Source organism: Lathyrus oleraceus, chromosome 2, assembly GCF_024323335.1.
Source record: "Lathyrus oleraceus cultivar Zhongwan6 chromosome 2, CAAS_Psat_ZW6_1.0, whole genome shotgun sequence".
In the NCBI taxonomy this organism is placed as follows: domain Eukaryota; kingdom Viridiplantae; phylum Streptophyta; class Magnoliopsida; order Fabales; family Fabaceae; genus Lathyrus; species Lathyrus oleraceus.
In genome coordinates, this window is record NC_066580.1 from 240,230,384 (window position 1) to 240,257,203 (window position 26,820).

At 38.2% G+C, this 26,820-nt stretch overlaps 1 protein-coding gene and 2 non-coding genes across 3 annotated transcripts; 1 reads left to right on the top strand and 2 right to left on the bottom strand.

Annotated features, from left to right (window-relative positions):
- Positions 1–10,430: 10,430 nt before the first annotated feature.
- Positions 10,431–10,537, bottom strand: LOC127123988 (small nucleolar RNA R71). The gene has a single exon (XR_007803639.1). It is a non-coding gene; the product is annotated as a small nucleolar RNA R71 (small nucleolar RNA).
- A 130-nt stretch (positions 10,538–10,667) lies between these two features.
- On the top strand, positions 10,668–11,141 carry LOC127122734 (uncharacterized). Its single transcript, XM_051053026.1, has one exon. It carries the CDS (start codon positions 10,668–10,670, stop codon positions 11,139–11,141), a length of 474 nt encoding a protein of 157 aa, XP_050908983.1.
- A 7,476-nt stretch (positions 11,142–18,617) lies between these two features.
- On the bottom strand, positions 18,618–18,724 carry LOC127124115 (small nucleolar RNA R71). The gene has a single exon (XR_007803752.1). It is a non-coding gene; the product is annotated as a small nucleolar RNA R71 (small nucleolar RNA).
- Positions 18,725–26,820: the final 8,096 nt, after the last annotated feature.

A 26,820-nucleotide genomic window follows, 5' to 3' on the forward strand; every position in this document is an offset into this window, starting at 1 on the left:
AACTGTGTTTGCTAAAACTGATTTAGGGCTTGGAAACAGTAGAGGGTTGTGTTTGTTTTTATGTTAAAAAAATCAAATTCCGGACAATGTTGGTTTGAATCTGAGTTTGCCTAAGGATCAACACTGAAGGGTGTTCATCATTTATCTCCAATCGTCTTTTTTTTTCTTTTTGGCTTGCATTGAAGACTTGTATGTTTCAGTAAACAAGAAGAGAATTTTTTAGAGAAAGGGAATATGAATACTCGTTTGAGTGAGAAATAGAATTAGATTTGTTTTGTTTTTTTTCGAAATCTTATTCATTTAAAAAGTTATTAGGTGCTGATTTATTTTCCTTTGAGGTGGAAATTAAAGGCTCTACCAGCCTTCGGTATTCCCCATGACGTACGGGTTCCCCATTCTTGGCATTAATGACACTGCCACTTTTGTCTGCTGGAACCAGAAGGTTGAAACTAATCATCTCCCACTTGGCCTCTTAGACTTGTTAGCGTAAGCCGCACCCCTGTTCGTTTGGGAAAGTTGTGGGCCTCCGGCCCAACCCGGTTGCAGAAGTAGTGACTTCGGGCCTACTATTTTCTAAACCAAACCCCTTATTTGAACCATCCACCTTAGTTGGTTTTGATTTTAAAATTCGCTTGTTTTTTTCTCTTTATCTAGAGATTTAAATGAAATACTTAATAATAGTAGTAAAAATATTTATCAGCATGATGTTGATTATTACTTTTAATTTGTATTTCATTTATTCATTTCATTAGAACATTATAATTTATTAAATAGGTGGTTAATTATTAATGTAAGCAAAAATTCATTTTTTTTAAATGATTCCAATCTTGGTCCAACACCAAGTATTCTCGTTTAAGACTCCATTAATTCTAACAAATTCGAATTCAAATCTTTTTAATCAATATACTCCTTAAAACTTTTTAATTCTAAACTTTGGATGAAAAAGAGTATAGGAGGCGTTCCCTTCACTATCTCTCAAGTATTTGAATGATTGGTGATCGCCATATTGCTCGAATTCTTATCGTCCTATTAAAACACGTTAAATGAACTTGGATAAAGGAATAAGTGGTGCACACCTCATTATTCTCAGAATAAGCAAGTGGGAGGCGCACGCCTCACTACTGTGCATATTTGATTTCCATAAACAAACTTTCAATAATAACAATTTAAACAAAAAAAAGAAATAGGAGGCGTTCGCCTTATTATTCCTCGAAAGAATTGAACGATTGGTGTGCACCATATTGCTCAATCTTTTGTCGTTCTTCTAAAAAATACCAAATATATTAAACATAATTCCTCGCCCTCGTGCGACCCACAACATAAAATCTTTTCAGAAAGAACATTGCTTAATTCTTTCTAGTGCGTACACAAACTAGCGCTTAAGTCTCCAACGCGAGCATACAAGCCAACCTTTAACCGCTAAGATGCAATCTAAGCACCTGTTCATTAAAACATATCCAACTTATCATACCTCTTTCCTTGCCGTCGTGCGATCGAAACTCTTTTTTTCTCAAAAAGAGAACAATGTTTAATCCTTTCTAACGCGCACAACAAACTAGTGTTTAAGCCTCCACCGAGAGTAGACAAACCAATGTTTAGCCTTTAAAACACGATCTAAACAGTCATTCATTAAAAGACACCAACCAACCGTAGTTCCCCGAACTACAAATGCTCTGATTTCCTTATTGCACCATAAGGATATGTAGGCACGAGATTGCGAGATCTTGGCGAGCACACTAATAAAAAACCTCCTTTTCCCCCTTTCTAAGGTTTCCATCCATCTCTTTTCAATATTTTTATCACTTGAAGAAAACAAACAACATTCAACTAACATTCAAATCGCAAATTAAACTAAAAGATTCCCGTTGAGTATAACGAACGTGAGGGGTGTTAATACCTTCCCCTTGCGTAATCGACTCCCGAACTCGAATATGGTTGCGACGACCATTATTCTATTTTCTTAAAGGTTTTATCGCTATTTTCCTATTCCTTCATTGGAATGAATAAAGTTCGGTGGCGACAATAAACACATAACAAAATAAGCAATTAAGCACAAGGACATGGTAGCAGATGAATCAAAGAAGTCTTCAAGTCTTGCATCAAATGGAGGTCATTGTCAAAGATAACTGAGTCTCAAATAGTGGCATTGACCAAGTCCTTTAGCATATGGAATGTTGCATAATCCTAAGTCCAAAAGTTCAGATCAAATCCCAACATTCCACCAAATGTTTTTTAGGGTTTTTGTTGTTATTAGGGGTTTTAAGGTCCTATGACCACAAACAAAATCAATACACAAACAAATATATACAAACATAAGATATGGCTCAGATGAGCAAAGTGAAAAGGGTTGAAACATAAACAAGTTATATGAAATGTAAATGGAAATGAATGAGAAATGACTGAAATTTAAATTGCATAAAGTAAATGACTTAAAAGTAAAAGCATAATGAATAAGAGTTAGTCAATAGTTAGTCAAATGTTAGTGTTGAGTTTTAATTATGTCATTCTTTGGAGAACACTCAACCATTCATTCACAATTATGGATCCTTAAACCAAGACATCTTCCATAAGAAGGGCTATAACTTAGATGATTCAACAAGTATGCCAATAGTTCCCCTGAAAAGAGAAAAGGAAAAGTCTCCATACAATGCCATGAAGAATGGGAGACTTACAATCTCACTTACTAGAATTCTATGCCTTAAGGGTCAAATTTAGCTCAATGTTGAGCAATCGTAATTGGACTTATGTAGAAGTCAAAACTATCTGAGGTCGGACACTAAAAATGTAGGTGTTAATGCATGTTAGAGATTTGGTACAAAGAACCAAACTCCTAAAACATTCCACACACTGAAAGAAAAAATGGGAAGGACCTATCTCAGTCATACTTGTATTGATTCATCTGACACAAGGTCATTGATCAATCAATTAGCCTTTGGACATTAGAGATTTCATTGGTCAAATAAGGGAATGGGGAAGAATAAGGATGAAGATCAAGAGGGAGAGGGGAGATAGAAACACAAATTGATCATGGGAGGAGTTTTATCTGATCAAAACCATCCATTCGTTTTGGGGTATGAAATGTACAATTCATCAATCCCCTAAATCAAATGGTTTTGATCCAACAAAAGTCAAATCAACCATGACCAAGGCCCAAATAGAAAGTCAAACATCACAAGACCATAAAAATGGCTCAACATAATTTTTAAACATTTAATCAATTAAAAATCACATTAAAAATGAAATAAAATACATTTTAATTTGGACAAAACCTTAAATCCCTTCAAAACACCAAATAAATGGCTAAGAGATTTATCCAAGGTAAAACAAAGTCAAAGGTCCTTAGACAAAAAAATTCTCAATTTTTAGAAAATCTGAAGTACTTTTAAACAATTAAAAATATGTTCAAAAATAATTAATTCATGAAAAATTCCAAAATTAATCCAAACAATTATTTTAATTCAGAAAATGAAAGAGAAAATATTTAAAGATTTTTGGTGAAAGTCCCATTTTTTGTGGATTAAAAATGGATTTATTATGAATTAAAAAAAAGGTAAATAAATGGAAAATTAGAAAATAACAAAAATCAAGGTCCATCAGATCTCCCTCATTAATTGAGGTGGCAAATCAGATAGCCAAGCGCGCGCATTCCGCAAACACCTTAGTCAACTGCACCACACACATGGTAATGAAAAGGAAAGGCCAGGATTAAAACATTTCAAAGGGATCTGATGGTTTGGAAGATTCCGACGCACCACCGGAGTCCTAACTCCGATCATCTACTCTGGTGGACCTCACTGGACTGGTCCACCACAAACCACCATAAAAATGAAAAGTAAGGACATGGTTTTAAAGGAAAAATACTTAGGAGCACAAATCTGACCTTCATTTTATCCAATTCCAAGCAACTCAATCTTGTTGCCTATATTGGTAGGACTTCAGTAAACCAAAACTCAATCAAAATAGTTGAGAAATTAGGGAGAATTTAAGAAGATAAGTTTTTGAAATTTCACCTTTAGGTAGCTTCAATCCAGCTTGATCTTGATCTGGATTTGCTTGATTCTTCCTCCTCTTACTTGGAGTGACCAATTGAGATGAAAGAGGCAATGATTCCTTGGAGTTTGAACTTCAAAACTGAAGGTGAAATTCAAAGTCGATTTCAAAGAAACCATCAAGGAATTCTATGGTGTGAAGTTCAGAGATCTCTTGGCAAAGCTTGGGCAAGGTGTGTGTGTCATTTATGAGGTAATGAGTCTGTTTAAATAGGAAATGGGATTCCTTTTTTCACCCATTGAAAATTTTCCAAAATTAGAAAGTTGGTGCATGGATGCATGGGCGTGTACAAGGCCCAATTCAATGATGCTAACACATTCCAATTCGTGTACAATTGACCCTCCAGCAATAGCATGTGAGCATGCAAAAGGAAATGGATAATTGGATTCAAACTTTTCCAAAACAAACCTATGAAAGGAACAATGCGCAATTCCATCAGTTTTGGTCCAAATGAGGTGATCTTGGACTTTTTGGAAAGGTAACATCAAGGGGAGCAACTTTCATGTTGAATGCTTTTCCATTTGAAGCTTGGATCGTGATGAATTTTGAGTTTGAAGTTTGAGAAATAAAAGTTGTAGCACTTTCATCTCTATTAAATTTGGTCACAAATTTGACCTCATTTGGATTTGGCATGAGGGAGTTATGCATTTTAGAAGTTGAGGAAAATTGCTTGTTCAATGGTGATGGCCCAAAGTGACCTATAACGTTTCCTCTTGGCACATGCCCTTGCGAGTTGAGTTTCACATTTCTCAAAGAATAAAAGTTGGAGAGGTTATCTTTAAATTTATCATGAAACTTGGAAGGCCTTCATCTATAAAAAATTGAGCAAGTTATGGTCCTTGGGAGTTAACCTTCTAACTACGGCACAAACAAAATGACCTATAATATTTCACCATAAAAAATAGATCTTTATGTCAACACGGAAGTTGTTTGGAATGTCATAAAGAGTAAATTTTCTCTTGGAATCATTTTCATATGACAAAAAGTTTAGGAGATAGGGTCTAGGGAATCCCAGTTTTGACCAATTGACTTTCTCTGGTCAACCACCTTGAACCAACTTGCAAACTTGAATTTATCTTGATATTTGGGACTAATGGAGGATCATATATTTATAAGATGATGTAATTTGAAGTATCCCCTGAAATATTTGATCAAATGTTGAAGAAACTTGCTGAGGAAGTCACAAAGATACCCAGATGAATTAGGGCTTCCAAGGCAAACAAGGTTTAAACTCTTGATGAATTCTTGATCAAAATGATAAATGAAGATCATGAGGATCCACATCTGATGTTTAGAACTATTGTGAACCATTTCTTGATTGATATCCTTATACTGAGGGTCTCAAACCCTAGATATGAGCTTGATGAGGCATAGGTGGATGCACACACCACCTACAAAAGGAACAAAGCTATACATAGACATATTTTTGGAATTTTGGTTAGTAAACCAAGAAAATAAAGTATGATACAATCAAATGTGCTTGGTGATCTCTCCTAATGAAAACCCAATGAAGGAGGGGTTAGGAGGATGCCAAGGTGTGATCCCAAAGCAAATGCAAATGATGAGATAACATGAAGGATCTTAGGGTCAAAATTGGGGTCTTACAGCTTGTAGCGGTAAATTCATGACCACTGAGTTATTGGTTAGCTCAACATCAATTAAACAAGAGTCGTCATCGTGCTTTTATTATTTCCAAAGGAAAGGGTAAAAAGTACGAACAAAATCCAAAGATAAGAAGTTTTCAAATCAAAACTAATAAAATGTCAAAGATTACAGGTAAAGGGGTTGGTTACACAGAGGGGAGGTATTAGCACCCAAAGTGTCCTAGGTACTCCTAGGGAGCCTTTTTTTGTGTGAAAGTATTTAGTTGAAAATATGTTTGCTTAAAATTGAATGTGGGATGAGAAGAGAAATCATTTATTATAATTTTTGTGTTTGACAAGACCTTCAGTCTTATGCCTACATACCAACATAAAAATGAGGGATCAAAACCTCGTAGTTCATGGTAAAAATTTCAAATATTGGTGGATTAATTTTAACAAAAGCTTAAAGATCTTTTGTTATAAGTGTGAGAATACTCAACCAAACATCCACCTATAATGAGTGCTTTACAACATTTAAGAGGGAGGGCTCCAACTTGGATTTAATCAACAAGTATGACACTAACCCATAATAAATGGAAAGAATTACAACCAATATATCATGGAATGGGAGAATTATATCTCAACCAAAGATAACTCAAATCTAAATGCTCTCTTTTGAAAAGTTTTAAAAGAAAAAGGCACAAAATGGCCAAAAGGGTTAGATGAGGTTGTTAGTTCTTTTTGTCTTTTTAAAAATAAGGTAAATATGATTAAGTTTATTCAGAAGTTTGATTAAGAAATATTTTGACACCATTCAGCTTCAGTCAACTTGGCTTCCATCAGCACATGCAATGATGGGATCTCAACCTCTACTAGGAGCATAACTTTCATGCCATAAACAAGAGAGAAATGGGTAGCTCTTGTTGAAGTGCGGATGGATGTAAGGTACCCATGCAAAGCAAATGGGAGCATCTCATGCCAATCTTTATACGTCACAACCATCTTCTAGATAATCTTCTTGATATTCTTGTTCGGAGCTTTAACAAACCTATTCATCTTGGGTCTGTAGGGAGAAGAATTATGATGTGCAATCTTGAAGTCTTTGCAAAGATCTTCCATTATATTGTTATTCAAGTTCGATCCATTATTAGTAATGATCTTACTTGGCACATTGTACCGACATATAATCTGATTCTTGATAAACCTTACAACAACTTGTTTGGTCACATTTGCATATGATGTCGCTTTAACCCACTTTGTGAAGTAGTCAATAGCCACTAGATTGAAACGATATCCATTAGATGCTTTGGGCTAAATCATGCCAATCATATCAATTCCCCACATGGAGAAGGGCCATGGAGAGGAAATGACATTCAAAAGTGTGGGAGGAACATGAATCTTATCTGCATAAATTTGACACTTGTGGCATTTCACCACAAACTTGCAACAGTTGGATTCCATTGTCAGCCAATAGTAACCTGCTCTCAACATCTTCTTTGACATAGCATGTCCATTGGAATGAGTACCAAAGGATCCTTCATGGACTTTTGTCATCAATAGGTTTGCTTCGTGTCTATCCACGCATCTGAGCAAAACCATATCAAAATACCTCTTGTAAAGCACATCACCATTCAAGTAGAAGTTGCCAGCTAATCTTCTCAAAGTCTTCTTATCTTTCAAAGTTCCCCCAGGAGGGTAAATTTGACTTTGGAGGAAACATTTGATATCATAATTCCATGGCTTATCATCCTTGATTTCTTAAACAACAAACACATGAGTTGGCCTATCAAGACGCATCATAGTTAGATTGGGAACTTTATTCCAAAAATTCACCATGATCTTGGAAGCGAATGTTGCAAGAGCATCTGCCATCCAGTTTTCATCTCGAGGAATATGATGGAACTCAACCTTTGTAAAGAAAGTTGACGTCCTCCTCGCATAATCTTTATATGGTATCAAACCGGGTTGATTCGTCTCCCATTCACCTTTGATATGATTAACCACCAAAGCTGAATATCCATAGACGTCAAGATATTTAATTCTGAGATCAATGGCTTCTTTGAGCCCCATAATGCAACCTTTATACTCAACCATATTATTTGTACATTTAAAGGTCAATCTAGCTGTAAACGGAAAATGAGTGCCTTGAGGAGTAATAATCATTGGCTCAATTCCATTACCATATGAATTAACAGATCCATCAAATACCATGCCCCAACAGGAACCAGGTTCTGGCCCTTCTTCAATCAATGGTTCATCACAATCTTTCATCTACAAGTACAAAATCCTTTCGTCTGGGAAATCATATTGCACTGACTGATAATCATCAATAGGTTGGTGAGCCAAATGGTCAGCCAAGAAACTACCTTTAATAGCTTTCTGAGCTCAATATTCAATATCATACTCAAATAACAACATCTGTCAACGGGAAATCCTTCCAGTTAAATCAGGCTTTTCAAATATGTAATTGATTGGATCCATATTGGATATCAACCAAGTAGTATGATTTAACATATACTAGCGCAGACGCTTAGCAGCCCAAGCCAAAGCATATCATATCTTCTGAACCATAGAATACCGAGACTCACAATCGGTGAACTTCTTACTGAGATAGTAAATAGCATATTCTTTCTTACCAGATTCATCTTACTGGCTGATAACGCAAAATAGTATCGTATATTTGGCTTAATATGCATTGCTTTTTACTTGATTAACACTTATTATTATGTAGTATTTTATGTTTATTTCAGGTATTTATCGAATAAGAGATGTATAGGCAAGCAAAGTGGAAAACAGAAAAAAGGAAAGAAAAAGAGAAGAAAATGGAAAAAAATAGGAAGTATGGCGCTCACCACACATGAATGGTGAAGCCCACCACTTGGATGTGTGGCGCCCCCCACATGGCTTTAGGAAGTGGTGGCGCCCACCTCACACAATGTGGCGCCTTCTATAAAGCTTGGATGTGTGGCGCCAATCACACAAAATGTGGTGCCCACCACGTAGACCACATTAGAGTTGTGGCAGCCAACATCAACCCGATCTTCCTTATTCCTCTCCACACTTTTCACCACGACCTCCTCTTACTTTTTCAACCAACCAATGCTACATTTAAGGAGAGTGGGGAGTATATATGGGAAGGTCGGTTTTTATGAAGGGGAGTGCATTTTTTACCAGTCAGATTTTGTTGTTAGATTTTCTTAGGCAATTTCCTACTTTATAAAAGCAATAGACTCTCCACTTCGGGGACTATTGCAATTATTGTTTAAGCATCTGAATTTGATTGTAATGGTGTACTCGATTGCCAAAGCTTATTAGTATTGTTTAATTTGAAGAATCAATATTCATTCCAAGTTCTCGATTTATACTCCAGGTTTTATTTTAATTTCCATTTTAATTACTTATGCCTTATTGTACGCTTAATTGGCTGGATATCATGTATGTTACCGGATCCATGTCTGACTAAACCCCTAGGTATTGGTATGTAAAGACCGTCAAAACGACGGGATTTGTAAATGATTAGTGTTGGCTTTTATAAAATATTATTTTCCGGTTTTAGTTTCTTGTTTTATTCATAACTGTTTTTCGTACGAGAGTACAAAGCAAATCAAGGTTATGGTCAATAAGAACGAGAGTTTGAGATTTTAACCGGATAGCTGAAATTAGGCATTAATCCTAAACACAGCGAGAGCGCTTTAGGATTAATTAGACTTTATTTATATTCAAAAATTACTTTTAAATTCATAATGAGACCGCGAGAGCCAAGCATTCTGGTTTAAGAGTATGGTCAGAGTCAATAAAAACGAGAGTGTGAGACAAAGTCCTTTTTATAAATAATTTCTACTGAAGAATATTTTGATCTTTAAGATTACACCAACTACCTATCGAATCCCCTAAGTTTGATGCATTACATAGTGATATCCCTTTATTAAATATCTTTATTAATATTTTGTTTACGTTATAATTATTTATCTTCATCCCTCCAATCTTAGAAAGATCCTCAACCGTAGATTTACATAGTAACATTAGATAACGATACGTTCGATTATTAGTCCTTTTGGGTTCGATAATCTTTAAAATTATGCGATATGACTATGCACTTGCAGTCACAATTCCTATAAGCTTACTAAGTCGCGATCAAGTTTTTGGCGTTGTTGCTGAGGACTAATTTAGTCGATACAGTAACTCCAGTGTTGCGCAATATAGACTAAGGCAAACAATTCTATTTCCCTTTCTAATTTGTCGTATGTATGCCAAGTACTCGCTCACAAGGAGAGAAATTAAAGCTACCATTTGACGAACCTAAGCGTTATCTAAGATTAGAACGCCGGGTATGAGACCTGATACGAGAACATCGTATCAAGCTAAATCTTCCCGGTCCTAATATCCCTATTCCTGAACCAGTTGTACAACAAGAGATGGCTGAAGGACCGCAGAACCGTACTCTTAAGTATTATGTCATCCCTTCGCAGGATGAACCACATAACAACATCGCTACCCCTGCCATCGAGGCAAATAATTTCGAGCTAAAACCTTCGTTGTGGTCAGCGTACATCAAAACCAATTTTCAGGTAGTCCAACAGAGGACCCGAACCTACATTTGTTAGTGTTTTTGCAATACGCAAACACAGTGAAAGCAAATGGTGTCAGCCCCGAAGCCGTAAGACTACATATTTTTCCTTTCTCATTAAGAGATAGAGCTAGAGCTTGGCTCCATCTCTACCATCCAACTCTGTCACTACATGGAACAAGTTGAAGAATGTTTTCTTAGCACGATATTTCCCACCTAGTAAGACGGAAATGCTAAGAGCCCAAATAAACGGGTTTAAACAAAAAGATAATGAATCACTTTTTGAAGCTTGGGAAAGATACAAAGACATGATGAGGCTTTGTCCACATCACAGTCTAGAAGAGTGGTTGATCATCCATACCTTTTACAATAGTATCTTGTACAACACAAGATTGACAATAGATGATGCCGCAGGTGGCACACTGATGGATAAACCCTACAATAAGGCCTATCAACTTATCGAAAGTATGGCCCAAAATCATTACCAGTGGGGAAGCGAAAAAACCTTCATAGAGAAACCTCCAACAAAAGGCGGTATGTACGAAGTAAGTAGTCTTGACCATGTCAATGCTAAGGTAGACGCTCTTACTCAAAAGATACACAACTTGGCCATAACACCCACAACCACCGTGGCTGCGGTAGCACTAAACTGCGAGATATGCGGAGTTCCTGGGCATGCTGCCCCTGAATGTCAACTTTTGACAGGAGTCTCCACTGACCAGGTTCACCATGCTGAAGGAAACCCTTACTCAAACACCTATAACCCAGGTTGGAAGAACCATCCTAACTTTTCGTACAAAAACAATAATGCATTGTATGCACCTAACCAATCACCTGCTATACCACCAGGATATCATAAAGCTGCCACAAATACTCAAAATGCTCCTAGGAAGTCAAACCTAGAAATAATGATGGAAACCTTCATAGCTACCCAAGCCTAAAAAAATAAGGATTTCCTAAATCAAAACATACACACTAGTGAGCAAATCAAGCATTTAGCAAACAAGGTAGACGCTTTAGCCACCCATAACAAAATGTTGGAAACACAAATTTCGCAAGTGGCTCAACAACAAGCACCTATTGCTGCTCCTGCAGGCACATTTCCTGAACAACCGCAACCAAACCCGAAAGGTCATGCAAATGCTATTATACTACGAAGTGGGAAAGAACTAGACAAACCAACTAACCCTAGGATTCAAAACCCATCCATGCACCAAGACCCTGGTAAGGTAACTGAGAAGGAAGACGAACTAGAGGAAGATAAAAGCGAAGAGGCCATAGAGAAAGATGAACCTTATGTGCCTCCACCACCGTATAAACCTCATATCCCTTATCCTCAAAGACTTGTTAATTCTAAAAGTGTCGGGCAATTTAAAAAAATTGTAGAGCTTCTAAAACAATTGAATATCATGATACCCTTTACGGAAGCTATCACTCAAATGCCCTCATATGTTAAGTTTCTCAAAGAAATCTTATCTAACAAGAAGAAGATAGAGGATAACGAAACCATTACACTTACTGCTGAGTGTAACGCCATAATACAAAACAATATGCCTCCTAAGCTGAAAGACCCAAGGAGTTTCTCCATACCCTGTGTAATCGGAAAGTTTGTCATAGACAAAGCACTATGTGACTTAGGAGCCAGTATTAGCATAATGCCATTGTCCATATGCGAAGGGCTTAAAATGGGAGAACTAAGACCTACTAGGATGTCCGTACAACTTACAAATCGTTCTGTTAAATTTCCCGTAGGTATGTTAGAAAATGTTCTGGTACGCATAGGTCAATTCTATATTCCTACTAACTTCATAATCATGGACATAAAAGAGGATTCCAACATCCCTATCATATTAGGAAGACCATTCCTAGCCACTATCGGAGCTATTATAGATGTTAAGAAAGGCAAGCTAACCTTTGAAGTTGGTGAGGAAAAAGTCGAATTTATTTTTGACACAATTCTTAAAGGCACCAGCTATAGATGATACATGTTGTCTACTAGATGTCATCGACGAATGTATAAGAGAAATGGAGAATGAACAAACATAATACTCTGAAATACTGAAAATCCCAAGGCCTCCTACTTTTGAAGATTAAAATTGGAGTAAGGAATACCAAGATGACGGCCTAAGCGAATGCCTAACACTAATGCCCGATCATATGCCTTGCCCAAAGAAACCAGCCCTAGAACTTAAAATGCTACCCAAAAATCTAAGGTACGAATTCTTAGACACTAAACTCGAGCGACCTGTAATAGTTAATGCAGACTTAGGGTAGATAGAGATCGAAAAGCTTCTACACGTTCTAAGAAAATATTCATACGCTTTAGGCTACAATATCTCAGATCTAAAAGGAATAAGCCCTTCCATATGCATGCATCGCATAATGCTAGAGAAGACAATAAGACCTCTAGAGAACATCAAAGAAGGATAAATCCCATTTTGAGTGATGTAGTAAAGAAAGAAGTGCAAAAGCTGTTAGAAGCAGGGATTATCTACCCAATATCCGATAGTCAATGGGTCAACCCAGTACATGTCGTACCGAAGAAAGGAGGCGTCACAATTGTTAATAATGAAAAAGGCAAATCTATAACACACAGAGTGGTTACTAGAAGTAGAATGTGCATTGATTATAGAAAATTAATCAAATCCACTCTGAAGGATCATTTTCCTTTACCGTTTATTGATCAAATGCTTGAACGATTGGCTAGGCATTCTCACTTCTGCTATTTAGACGGTTATTCGTGATTTTTCCAAATTCCTATTCATCTTGACGAACAAGAGAAAATGACCTTCACATGTCCCTATGGTACATTCGCCTATCGACGAATGTCATTCGGACTGTGTAACGCTCCCGCAACATTCCAAAGATGCATGATGTCAATTTTCGCTGATTTTATAGACGACATCATGGAGGTCTTTATGGACGATTTCTATGTTTGTGGGAGGAGATTTGAAGGATGTTTATCGAATCTTGACTGGCTTCTTAGGACACGTCGGTTTCTACCGGCGATTCATTAAAGATTTTTCAAAAATCACCAAACCACTGACTGGCTTATTGATGAAAGATGCTGAATTCATCTTTGATGACAAATGCCTAGCGGCGTTTGAACAACTGAAAACAGCTCCTATCACCTCACCTATCATGCAACCACCCGATTGGAGATTACCTTTTGAAATCATGTGTGACGCTAGTGACTATGTTGTAGGCGCAGTCTTAGGACAAAGAAGGGATAAGAAACTTCATGCAATATACTACGTAAGTAGAACCCTAGACCCTGCACAGATGAACTACGTCACCACAGAAAAGGAACTTTTAGCCGTAGTGTTTGCTCTAGATAAATTCCGTTCCTACCTAGTAGGAGCAAATATTATTATCTATATCGACCATGCTGTAATTAGGTACTTGTTAAATAAAAAGGATGTCAAACCAAGACTCCTAAGGTGGATCTTACTACTACAAGAGTTTGACTTAGAAATCAAGGATAAAAGGGGCACAGAAAATGTCGTGGCCGATCACTTGTCAAGAATGGAAGGTATTGAACCTGAACGAGTGCCTATAAACAACGATTTCCCTTACGAACGACTCATAGCCCAACTGGAAAGCAATATATCTAAATGTGCATTAATCTATAAGGATACCGAAACCAACGAGGCAGTGGAAGCAATTTACACTAAAACCACACTGCCATGGTATGTTGACTTCGTCAATTACTTAGCAGCTGGGGTGCTTCCACCAGACTTGACTTACCAACCAAAGAAAAAATTCTTCCACGATCTTAAACATTTCTATTAGGATGAGCCTCTACTTTTCAAGAGAGGCGCCTATGGTATCTTCCGTCGATGTGTCCTCGAAGATGAGGTAGAAAACATAATCTCCCACTGTCATTCTGCTCCCTATGGAGGACATGCAAGCACCTCGAAGACTTGCGCTATAATCTTCCAAGTCTGCCTCTTTTGGCCCATTTTGTCGAAAGATGTCCACATCGCGATCATCAATTGCGACCGGTGCCAACGCACTGGCAACATATCTAGACGCGACGAAATGCCACTTTAAGGCATTTTGGAAGTAGAAGTCTTCGATCTTTGGGGAATTGATTTTATGGGACCATTCCCATCTTCTTTTGGTAACAAGTACATCCTCATTACAGTTGATTACGTATCAAAATGGATCGAGGCCATAGCCTCTCCAACAAATGACACACGAGTGGTAATTAGACTCTTTAAGCGAATAATCTTCCCTAGATTCGGCGTGTCGAGACTTGACATCAGTGATGGTGGCTCCCATTTCATTTCAAAGATTTTTGAAAAGCTATTACTGAAATATGGAGTATGGTACCGCGTAGCAACACCCTACCACCCACAAACGAGCGGGCAAGTAGAGGTCTCGAATAGATAAATCAAACAAATCTTAGAGAAGACGGTTGCCACCTCTAGGAAAGACTGGTCCTCAAAATTACACGAAGCCTTGTGGGCATATAAGACAACTTATAAGAACCCAATAGGAACAACACCTTTTAAGCTAGTTTATGGAAAATCGTGTCATCTACTGGTAGAATTAGAATATAAAGCATATTGGGTTGTTAAGACCCTTAATCTTAATTATACTACCACAGGCGAAAAAAGAATATTAGATATCCATGAACTAGAAGAACTTAGATTAGATGTGTATGAGAATTCCCGAATCTATAAAGAAAGAACAAAGAAATGGCATGACAATCGCATATCGAGGAAAGAGTTTAAGGAAGGTGACAAAGTACTTCTGTTTAACTCCCGCCTTAGACTCTTTCTAGGAAAACTTCGTTCTAGGTGGTCCGGTCCCTTCGAAGTTACCAACATCTTTCCAAATGGAGCGATAGAGATAAAGGGAAAAGCAAGCGAACCATTTACAGTAAACGGGCAACATTTGAAACATTACCATAACATTGACAACAATGAATTCATCGCGAATCTAAAGCTTGCAGAGCTTCCCTCTCATTCACCAGATTAACATCTATCCTATTTATGTCGAGCTTACGACAATAAACAAAGCGCTTGGTGGGAGACAACCCACACTCTATTTTTAACTATTAATTCAATTATCTAAATTTATGTTTATTACTATTTCTTATTTTTCATAAAGTCAATCAGTATCTTTCTTTATTATTGACCATTACTAACTTAATGCCATTATCTACTTAAATTTATCTATCTACTGACCATCACAATGCAACAAGTAGATTACATGGATATAGTCTTTAGAGGCAGAGGTCAAAGGAGACGTTTTAAGGCTCTAGCCCAGAGAGAAATGGCACTAACCATATACCCATATGGACGCATTATGACCAAGTTAGATATAAGAGATAGTGTTAGGTTCCTAATTAACCAAATAGGCTAGGACAACTTTGCTATCAAAATAAAATTTAGTTCCTACCGTATGTTAACTATAGAGTTCCTAAGCTCCCTAGTTTACCTTCCAAACCATAGTATGGGATTTAGCAAAGGCCTCATCACCTTTAGGTTGTTCGATATTGAGTATCGCTACACTCATAGAGAAATAACTGAACTCCTAGGATGCCCTAATGGGCCTGATACCTTTACCATTACCCAGGAAGACAGGCTTGTAAACCTTGAATTATATTACTTTTGGGGTAGCATCATAGGAAACAACCATCCCGAGCCGGATCTGATGTATTCTGAGAACATCCACAACCCTTCCATTTGTTACATTCATAAGATCCTAGCTCACACCCTATTTGGAAAGGAACAGAACATAACCTATGTGTCCAAAGACGAACTCTTTATAATGTATTGTGCATCACAGGCCCAACCTGTTAACGCCGCTACATTTCTGATAGCTAATTTGAACCGTATAGCGTAGGATAACCATGGACCAATCTTAGTGGGGGGGCCTAGTGACCATGATAGCAAATGCCATTGGAATGAGACGGTCGCTTATCAGGCTCAACCCTTTAGATGGGATACGATCAATGAATATCCAATTCTGTTTTAACATTGGTATCATTAGGAACCTAGGCCCGAATGTGTTTTTCTAATTAACTGCCAAGTAGTACACCTATTTACCATGCCAGACCATAGGACGAGTGTACATGATAGAAACAACTAACTTTATGATTTGGATGGACCACCAGATGCACCACCTTCTCCTCTGAAGATGCCCCAAATCTACGACCACTATATTACCTTTCTCTCTAACGCTGAATCACATATCCCAGATATACCTGATGCGCCTCCTGATCACACCGAATTACACTGTGTTTTTGACTCAGATTTCACATGTTTATTAGGACTTTATTATCATTTTGTTTGTATTATGCTCTCTTTTCTCTTGTTTTAAAATATTTAGCACTCTCAGACTCTTTTGGAAGAAACGAAGCAAAAAGACCTAAAATTAGGGTTTTTCGGCGAAATTACACACATGATGTTGCACATGACGACTGCTATAGGGGAAGCCATGAGTCATCAGCCCTCAACTAGAAGGTAACCGCCATGTTCCCATGATCCACCCCATTTACACACATGGCGGGCGCCATGAAGGGATGTTGGGCGCCACCTTTGGAAGTCACGTTCCCACTAAGGGGAAGTTGGAGGGCACCATGGTCTTTGCAAGCTGCTGAAATCCTCTATAAATAGTTCATTCCATTTCGTTTTCTAATCATCCAACTTAGTTTTACAACACTAAGCATATATTTATCATTTGTAATAGTGATAATCCGTCACATTGGGGGGTTATCGCACCTTTGGGAGATTGGGTTGGGTCACTTCGAGTTGCTGTCGTCTTTAGCTTCAGGAGTCGGAGGTTTATTTTTGTACCAGAATCGAAGCCTCCGTTTGGAGCAGGTTCTTATTTATCGCTTTATTTATTTATTTCCCGCATCGCTTTTATTTTATTTATTTCCCGCATCGCTTTTATTTTATTTATTTTCCGCACTCGCTTTACTTTATTTATTTTCCGCACTCGCTTTACTTTATTTATTTTCCGCACTCGTATTACTTTATTTATTTTCCGCACTCGCTTTACTTTATTTATTTTCCGCACTCGCTTTACTTTATTTACTTTACGCACTTCACTCGCTCTCTACGCCTCACATTCTAAAACAAACTTTTCATCATGATTAACATCGTTGTGTTCGTTTGTGTTACCAAGTCTGGCTAAATCTTTTAAAGGTTAGAATGTAAGGATCGCGGTTAAAGTGATGTTTCACATATTGAAATCTGTAGGATTACTTAAAAGGCTGTTTTGATTTTTTAACTTGAGTTTTCTAAAACAAACTTGGTTAGTTTTAATTATTCAAGGAGTGCGAAAGCACCCTGGCTTAGTAACTAGGAATTTTTATCACTTTAAGGAAAAAATATTTTTGAAACTGTTTTCGGACGCGTTGATAGATTTAAAATCAGGAATCTCCTTGGGTAAACTTTCCAAATCAAAATCACTTTTCAACTAAGTTTACGAGTCTCATTTCTTAAAAATAAGTTTACTACTTTAGCGTTCTGCGCACCTTTTATAAGTGACAATAAAAGGTCTTAATTTAAGGGTAAACTCAGTTCTGAATACACGAAAGCGACATTTCCTGTTAAATGGATTCTTTTCAAGAGTATAAAATATTGCCTCATAAGTAGTTCTATTTAGACAATCGAAACATCACTTAACTGACGTGAATTACATTCAACCTGTCTTTACCTGCATTTATTATTTATCGTTATTTTGCAAACCCAATATCTCTTTTATACCGTCTTAGCTAAACACCGTAACGATAGTAATCGATAGATTGACGATTGGTCTTTGTGGGATCGATATTCTTTTATATTACTTTGACGTAATTCGTGCACTTGTGAATCGACACGATCAAGTTTTTGGCGCCGTTGCCGGGGACCAACTTCGTTAAATTTCGTACCTTGTTGTTACACCGTATAAACTAATGCATTATTAGCCGGTAAATGCGAAGAACCTGTAGTATCGAAAACTTAGTAGATCCTTTAGCGGAACCCGAACGATATACTCGTACATGCCTCTTACTCATCCAAATTAAGAAAGCTACGACCGAGAATCGCGATAGGAGACCTCTTAAGGAATTTGCCCAACCCTCAGATGAGGAACCTAGTTCGAGTATAGTAAACCCCCTTATACCTTCTAACAATTTCAAACTAAAACCGTCTTTGTTGCAATTATAGCAACAAAACCAATACGCGGGTCTTGCTACTGAGAACCCAAATCAACATTTAAAAGTTTTTTATCCAACTAGCCGACACCTTTAAATCTAACGGCGATTCACCCGATGCGATCCGTTTAAGATTATTTCCTTTCTCCCTCAGGGATAGAGCACGTTCATGGCTAGATTCACTTCCAGCTAATTCAATAACTACCTGGGAAGACCTTAGGAGAGTATTCCTTACTAGATATTTCCCCCTAGTAAGACTGTTGTTCTTCGAAACCAAATAACTAGATTTGCTCAAAACCAAGGAGAATCGTTTTTCGAAGCTTGGGAGATATATAAAGAGCTATTAAGAGTCTGCCCACACCATGGCCTAGAACAATGGTTGATCGTTCATACCTTCTACAATGGACTCCATTATAACACCAAGATGAGCATCGACGCTGCCGCAGGTGGCGCACTGATGAACAAACCTTATCCAGAAGCTTGTGACCTAATTGAGGATATGGCCCAAAACCATTACCAATGGGGAACTGAACGAGCATCAATAGAGAAAAAGGAGACCCAAGGTGGAATACATGAGGTAAGCTCTCTAGACATGATGCAGGAGAAAATGGACGCTTTAGCCCTTAGAATCAAACATATGTCTACAAACACTAACACCGTAGCAGTAGTCCACACAGAGTGCGAACTCTGTGGATCCTAAGGACACGAATCGGCGGAGTGTAACATTTTGAACGAACTAAATACTGACCAAGTGAATTACGCCCAAGGTAACCCATTTTTAAACACTTACAACCCTGGATGGAAGAATCATCCGAATTTTTCCTATAAAAACCAGAACCCTATCCAAAATCATGCACCTCAGAGACCGCAAGGTTATCAAGCCCAAAAACCAAACCAACCTATGCAAGCTGTGCCCCAGAAGTCTAACCTTGAGAAGATCATGAAAAGCTTTATATCGGGCCAGACTCAGCAAAATAAAGAATTCCTAAACCAAAACATTCATGTAAACGAACTTATAACACAATTAGGAACCAAGGTTGATCAGATAATCACTCACAACAAGATGCTTGAAACCCAGATCTCACAGGTAGCACAAAACCAAGCCCCACAAACTACACCTGGAGGCCAATTTCCTGGACAACCTCAACCAAACCCTCGAGGGCAAGCTAACGCTATCTCATTAAGAAGTGGAACCGCTTACGAAGGCCCTCAAAACCCAACAATGAGCGAGTCCAAAACTTCTAAAGAAAATATGCCTACCAACCAAGAAGAGGAACCAGAGGAACCTGAGAAACAAACCAACCAAGAAGGTGAAGCCAAGAATAAAACTTACAAACCACCACCCCTCTACAAACCACCAATCCCATGTCCGCAAAGACTTAAACAAACCAAAGTCAATAACCAATACCAAAAATTTATAAAAGTGATAGAAAAGCTTCATGTAGAGATTCCTTTCATCGAAGCTATCACCCAAATTCCGTCTTACACCAAATTTCTCAAAGACATCTTAACTAACAAGTGTAGGCTCGACGATCCAAAACCCTTGGAATGCAACTTTATTTCTGAGGATAAACTTGCTAAGAAGGAGAAAGACTCTGGTAGTTTTTCTATACCTTGCATTTTAGGGAGTCATGTGATCGACAAAGCTTTCCTAGACTTAGGCGCTAGTGTAAGTTTAATGCCCTTAGTTGTATGTAAAAGGTTAAACCTAGGAGAGTTATAACCAACTAAGATATCCCTTCAATTAGCCGATAGGTCTGTTAAGTATCTTGTAGGCATTTCAGAAGACATCCCAGTTAGGATCGGTCAACTTTATATCCCAACAGACTTTGTGGTCATGAATATCAAAGAAGACGAAGATATCCCTATTCTTTTAGGTAGACCATTCTTATCAACAGCTGGAGCTATAATAGATATCAAAAGAGGGAAATTAACCTTCGAAGTAGGGGATGAAAAGATCGAGTTCATTCTTTCGAAATTCCTGATGGCACAAATTCTAGGAGACGCATGTTATGCGATTGACATCATAGATGAGTGCATAAGAGAATTTGATCAGGGAGAACCTAAGATCGAACCATTTTCAAACCCGAATGAAAAGGATGACGAGTTAGAGGAAACGAAACCTCGCACTAACGAATGTTTGGACCTTACTCCAGACCCTTCACCTAATTCTAAAAAACCAGCCCAAGAACTTAAGGAACTACCCAAGAACCTAAGATACGAGTTCTTGGATGAAGAAATAAACCGCCCAGTAATAGTTAGTGCCACCTTAAACCAAGACGAGGCGAATCGACTCTTGAATGTTTTAAGAAGATACCCCTCTGCCTTAGGGTACAACATCTCTGATCTAAAAGTTATAAGCCCATCTGTGTGTATGCATAGGATCTCGCTAGAGGAGGATTCAAAACCTTCCAGGGAACATTAGAGACAAATCAACCCTGTGATGAGCGAGGTGGTGAAGAAGGAAGTCCTTAAACTACTGGAAGCTGGTATAATCTATCAGATTTCTGATAGTAAGTGGGTAAGTCCTGTACATGTGGTACCCAAGAAGGGAGGCATCACAGTCGTGCAGAATGAAAAGGGAGAGCATGTCGCTAAACGCATAGAAGGCGGATGATGTATGTGCATAGATTATAGGAAGCTCAATAAGGAAACTAGGAAAGACCATTTCCCCGTTCCATTCATAGATCCAATGCTGGAGTGTCTTACCAGTCACTCTTACTTTTGTTATCTTGATGGATATTCTGGATTTTTCCAAATACCCATACACCCCGAGGGTCAAGAGAAAATAACCTTTACCTGTCCTTACGAAACGTTTGCTTACAGACGAATGCCGTTTGGACTCTGTAATGCGCTAGCTACTTTCCAACGTTGTATGATGTCAATCTTCGCAGATTATCTCAACGGAATCATGGAAGTATTTATGGACGACTTCTCGGTGTGTGGATTAGACTTTGAAGACTGCCTTATTAATCTTGAGAAAATCCTAGAGAGATGCGTAGAAGTTAACCTTGTGTTAAACTGGGAGAAGTGCCACTTTATGGTTAAAGAAGGCATAGTGTTAGGACATATAATATCTGAAAGAGGTATTGAGGTCGATAAAGCAAAAATAGAAGTTATAGAAAACCTTAACCCTCCTAAGACAGTTAGAGAAGTCCGTAGTTTCCTTAGACACGCCGGTTTCTACCGACGCTTCATAAAATACTTCTCTAAAATAACAAAACTCCTGACCGGCCTTCTGATGAAAGACATCGAATTCATTTTCGATGAAAAATGCATCAAAGCCTTTAACCGTTTAAAACAAGCATTAATTTCAGCACCCATTCTACAAACCCCGAATTGGACTAAACCCTTCGAAATAATGTGTGATGCTAGCGATTTCGCTATAGGAGCTGTTTTAGGGGAAAGAAAAGATAAGAAACTACACGTAATATATTACGCTAGTAGAACCCTAGATGTCGCTCAATTAAATTATACAACAACAGAGAAGGAACTCCTAGCTGTAGTTTTCACAATCGATAAATTTAGGTTTTATCTTGTAGGATCTAAGATTATAGTCTATACAGACCATACAACTATCTGTTACCTTCTGAGCAAAAAGGATACAAAACCTAGATTACTCAGGTGGATCCTTTTGCTACAAGAATTCGACTTAGACATTAGAGACAAAAAAGGAACAAAAAACATAGTTGCTGACCATCTTTCCAGATTAGAGCATTTAAAGCCAGATCATTTACCTATAAATGATGACTTCACCTATGACAGACTAGTAGCTAAGATAGATATCGCTCCCATTGAACCTGATAGAGACAACCTTGGGACGATTTCAGAAATTAGCAGAGTGCCATGGTACGCTGATTTTGTGAACTATCTAGCCACTGATATCATACCACCTGACCTCAATTATTAACAGAAGAAGAAGTTCTTTAAAGATGTAAGACACTTCTATTGGGATGAACCACTCCTTTTCAAAAGAGGAACTGAAAACATATTTCGATGTTGCGTCCCGGAAGAAGAAGTCAGAAACATCATAGAGCATTGTCATTCTTCACCCTATGGTGGACATTCAAGCACATCCAAGACATACGCTAAGATCCTTCAAGCTGGTCTTTATTGGCCGACGTTATGGAGTGATGTCCATGCTTATATTGTCCAATGTGACCAGTGCCAGCACGCTGGGAACATCTCAAGACGTGACGAAATGCCTTTAAAGAACATCCAAGAAGTAGAATTATTTGACGTTTGGGGTATTGATTTCATGGGACCTTTTCCATCTTCATTGGGAAACAAGTACATTTTGGTAGCAGTTGACTATGTGTCCAAGTGGATAAAAGCTATATCCGCACCCACCAACGACACAAGAGTAGTCATCAAGATGTTCAAGATTCATATCTTTCCCAGATTTGGAGTGCCACGACTTGCCATAAGTGATGGTGGACCACATTTTATATCTAGGATATTTAATAAACTCCTAAGGAAATATGGAGTGAAACACAGAGTAGAAACACCATATCACCCCCAGACTAATGGTCAAGTGGAAGTATCCAATAGAGAGATTAAGCAGATCTTGAAGAAAACTGTATTAATATCTAGAAAAGATTGGTCTGAAAAGCTAACAGAAGCACTGTGGGCTTTTAGAACTGCTTACAAATCCCCTATTGGAACTACACCGTATCGGTTGGTCTACAGGAAGTCATGCCACTTACCTTTTGACCTCAAGCACAAGGCATATTGGGCCATCAAGACCCTGAATTTGGATTACCTAGCATCTGGCAAGAAGCGAATCCTTAATATTCACAAATTGGAGGAACTCCGCTAGAACGCTTACGAGAATGTCGTTATATACAAAGAGAGAACCAAAGCTTGGCACGACAAAAGGATCGTGAAAAAGGAATTTAATATAGGAGACTCTGTTCTTCTCTTCAATTCGAGATTACGTCTTTTTCCAGGTAAGCTGCGTTCAATATGGACAGGCCCCTTTGAGGTGTCCAAAATCCTGAAATTTGGAGCAGTTGAAATCCGGAACAACTCCTGTAATCCATTCGTGGTAAATAGACAAAGACTGAAGCAATACCAAGGAGGTGACATACCCACAGAATGTCATGACCAAACTCTGACCGACCCTCTAGTTCCTACCTCTAACATATAAAGTTCGAATCGTCAAGCTAACGACGTTAAACAAGCGCTGCATGGGAGGCAACCCATGACTTCTTTTCCTTTACTTTTACTATTTTCAATTTATATTTTTATTTGTTATATATATAAATGTATATCTATGTGGAAACTAACAGTTATAATATTTGTGATTTCAGGTGTCCTCTGTTTCTAATCTAACTTTTCAGGAATGGAGAATATCGACACTATGCCAGTAATCTTTCGTGACCCAGTTCAAGAACAGTGCTACGCCATGCTTTCACAGCGTCCAATGTTGCCCACCAGATATCTCGACTCGAGCTACATGGAGGCATTAGGCATTGAGCCTAGTGTCAGGCACTTGTGCAATCAGTTACAGTGGGATGAGCATACAGATGCTATGCACGTGACTTACAGAAGCCTGACTTTGGAGTTCCTGAGATCGCTTATCTACGAGCCTTATGTTGGTCATGCCAGTGATTAAGGATACATTAATTTCAGGTTGTTTGGGGCAGAATACACCTTCAACCACAAGCGTTTCGGCGACTTGCTTGGTTTTCAGACTGCCTATGATGCTTCATCTGAGCTACCCATGAGCTACTTTCTAAGCCGAGACGTCGAGAAGTTTTAGAGTGATATCACGTGTGGAGGTAGTCCTAACCCTTCCACCCAAATCTCCAACAAGATTCACAACCCTGCTTTCCGATACTTCCAGATGTCATTGCCCACACCTTCCTGGGGAAGAGTGACCCTGATATGCATGTGAGTGCTGAAGAGATCTTCTTCATGTACTGTACCACTCAGTCACGCCCGGTAGACTGTGGAGCTTTCTTGATCGAGAGTCTATATCTTAATGCTCACTCTGCTGCGAGCCCTATACATGTTGGAAGCACGGTGACTCACATAGCCTCAGTCCTGGGACTCGATAGAAGACTATCTCACCCGACGTCTTATTGCAACTACACCTGGATGGATATTGATTTCTGTCTGGACCGTGGCCTCATGAGAAGATCTTCTTTCCATCCGGATCAATACAGGCTGTTAATTGAGGGTGAGACCATTCACTACTTCACTTTACCTGACCCTCATGTGACTTGTGTTATTGACCAGGCCATCTGGGCCTACGCCATAGAAGGGCGGGTAGAGACAGTAGACACGCCGAAGATTGCATCGATCAGAATCAAAGTCCGTACCAAAAATCCGAATCTCCAGACTCCGAGCATGCAGTCCAAATTGGTTAAGCTTCGCATGGAGATAGCCGAGCTTCGCCAGGAGCTTGCTGACGTTGCCATGCAGGTCGAAGTATCAGTTGCCTCACACGAAACCGAGACTGATATGCTGCATGATGAGATCGCTGATCTCCGACGCCAGAACACAGAGCTTCGAGAATACGAAGTCGAGGAGACTCCACTATACCCTGAGCATTGATGCCATCATGGACCGAGAAATACCGTTTGAATTTCCTTATTTTTCCGTTACTTATTATTCATGCTTATTTTTATTGTTTCCTTTGACATTATGCTTGCTTAACTTTCCTAGGATCTCTGGACTCGTGCACTATTATTGACTCTACGTGTGTGTATATATATATATATATATATATATATATATATATATATATATATATATATATATATATATATATATATATATATATATATATATATATATATATATATATATATATATATATATATATATATATATATATATATATATATATATATATATATATATATATATATATATATATATATATATATATATGCATTATAATTATTATGTTTTTATGTCCTTTTTGTTTTATTTTGTTTTATTTTGTTTTATTTTACTTTACTATTTTATTTTGTTTTGTTTTATTTAATTTTGTTTTACTCTATTTTGTTTTATTCTATTTCATTTTATTTTATCAAGCTTAAAATCAAAAACAAAAAAAACAGCATTCATGGATACCTATATGCACCCCCCATTACAAAAATGAAGACGAGAGAATTGAGGCCCAAGAAGCAAACAACATAGCCGGCCCAAACCAAATCCGAAGACATGGCGGGCGCCATGACGTAACGGTAAGATTTGCCTTTTCCATTATTTATACCTTCTTCAACCTCTCCAAACCCATTCTCTTCTCCCAACTCCACCAAAGTTCATAAAAAATTCCCAAGCATCTTATTTTCACTACAAATCATTAAAATTTCCCAACTTCACTTCTCCATTTCTCCACCAAAAATCCATTAAATTCCATTTTCTCATTTCTCTTCTATAAATACTCATTTTTCTCTACAACAACCATTAATGGCCGGAATGGAGTTTAACAATATAACTCTTCGTGGAGGAAAGCCCACTGAGCGACAAAATAAGATTTTGCAGAGATTGCAAACTCGGGAAATCCTCGCTACCAGGTATGTCGAAGAAGACTGTTTGTACACTCTAGGCACATATCATAGTGTTTTCCACATGCTAGATAATTTAGGATTATACGATATTTTTGCTAGTAAAGCACCCACCTACGATAGGCTCACTAGGGAATTTTTGAGTTCCCTAATTTACATTGTCCACCCTGGCACTGCTAGCACGATAGGTACCGTTTATTTTAGAATGTTTAATGTGGAATACGAGTACACTACCGATGCTTTAGCGGGTTTGCTCGGAATGCCTTATGGTGATGGTGCTATTTGTGAGACACCCTTAGATACCGAATGGGCACTCGAGGCATTTACTATTTGGAACAGATTATCTAATGTGAATGTCAATTCCTTTGAAGGAATTTTGGCTTCTAATATCCATAACCCGACCGCACGTATTTTTAGATACCTTTTGGCATGTATTATATTTAGTCGGGAAAATTCTAACAAAGTAAATGCCCGAGAATTGCTGTTTTTACAGGGTTGCCTCACTAATCGCAGGATCAATCCTGTTCCTTTCATGTTTGCCCATATGTCTGCCATCCTTAAAAAAGGAGGAACCATCTCTTTCGATGGTTTGATTACCTCCATTGCTAGAGCGTTGAATCTACACGCTGAGTTAGCCACTTTAGAACCACTCCCTCACCGCACCATTAACTTGAAGTTTTTGAAAGATATGAAATTACGCAAGGTGCAGAGAGAATGTGGTTTCTACCTCATGATACATGGTGCAGCTGTACCCAGTGTTGTCCTACCTTGCTCTCAGCGTACGAATGTGCGACATGCTAGGAACTGGACATACGATCTTGATGCTCCACCCTTTACCGGTCCTTTGCCACCTAACGTTCCTATGGACGAAGGGCAAGGGACCGATGATGAGTATGATCGGCGCAACCAATCACCGGCTCATGATATTCCTGCTGCATCACC

Bases quoted from the DNA above. Each gene is read 5' to 3' on its own strand.
- LOC127122734 (XM_051053026.1), top strand. From the start codon at position 10,668: ATGGCCCAAAATCATTACCAGTGGGGAAGCGAAAAAACCTTCATAGAG.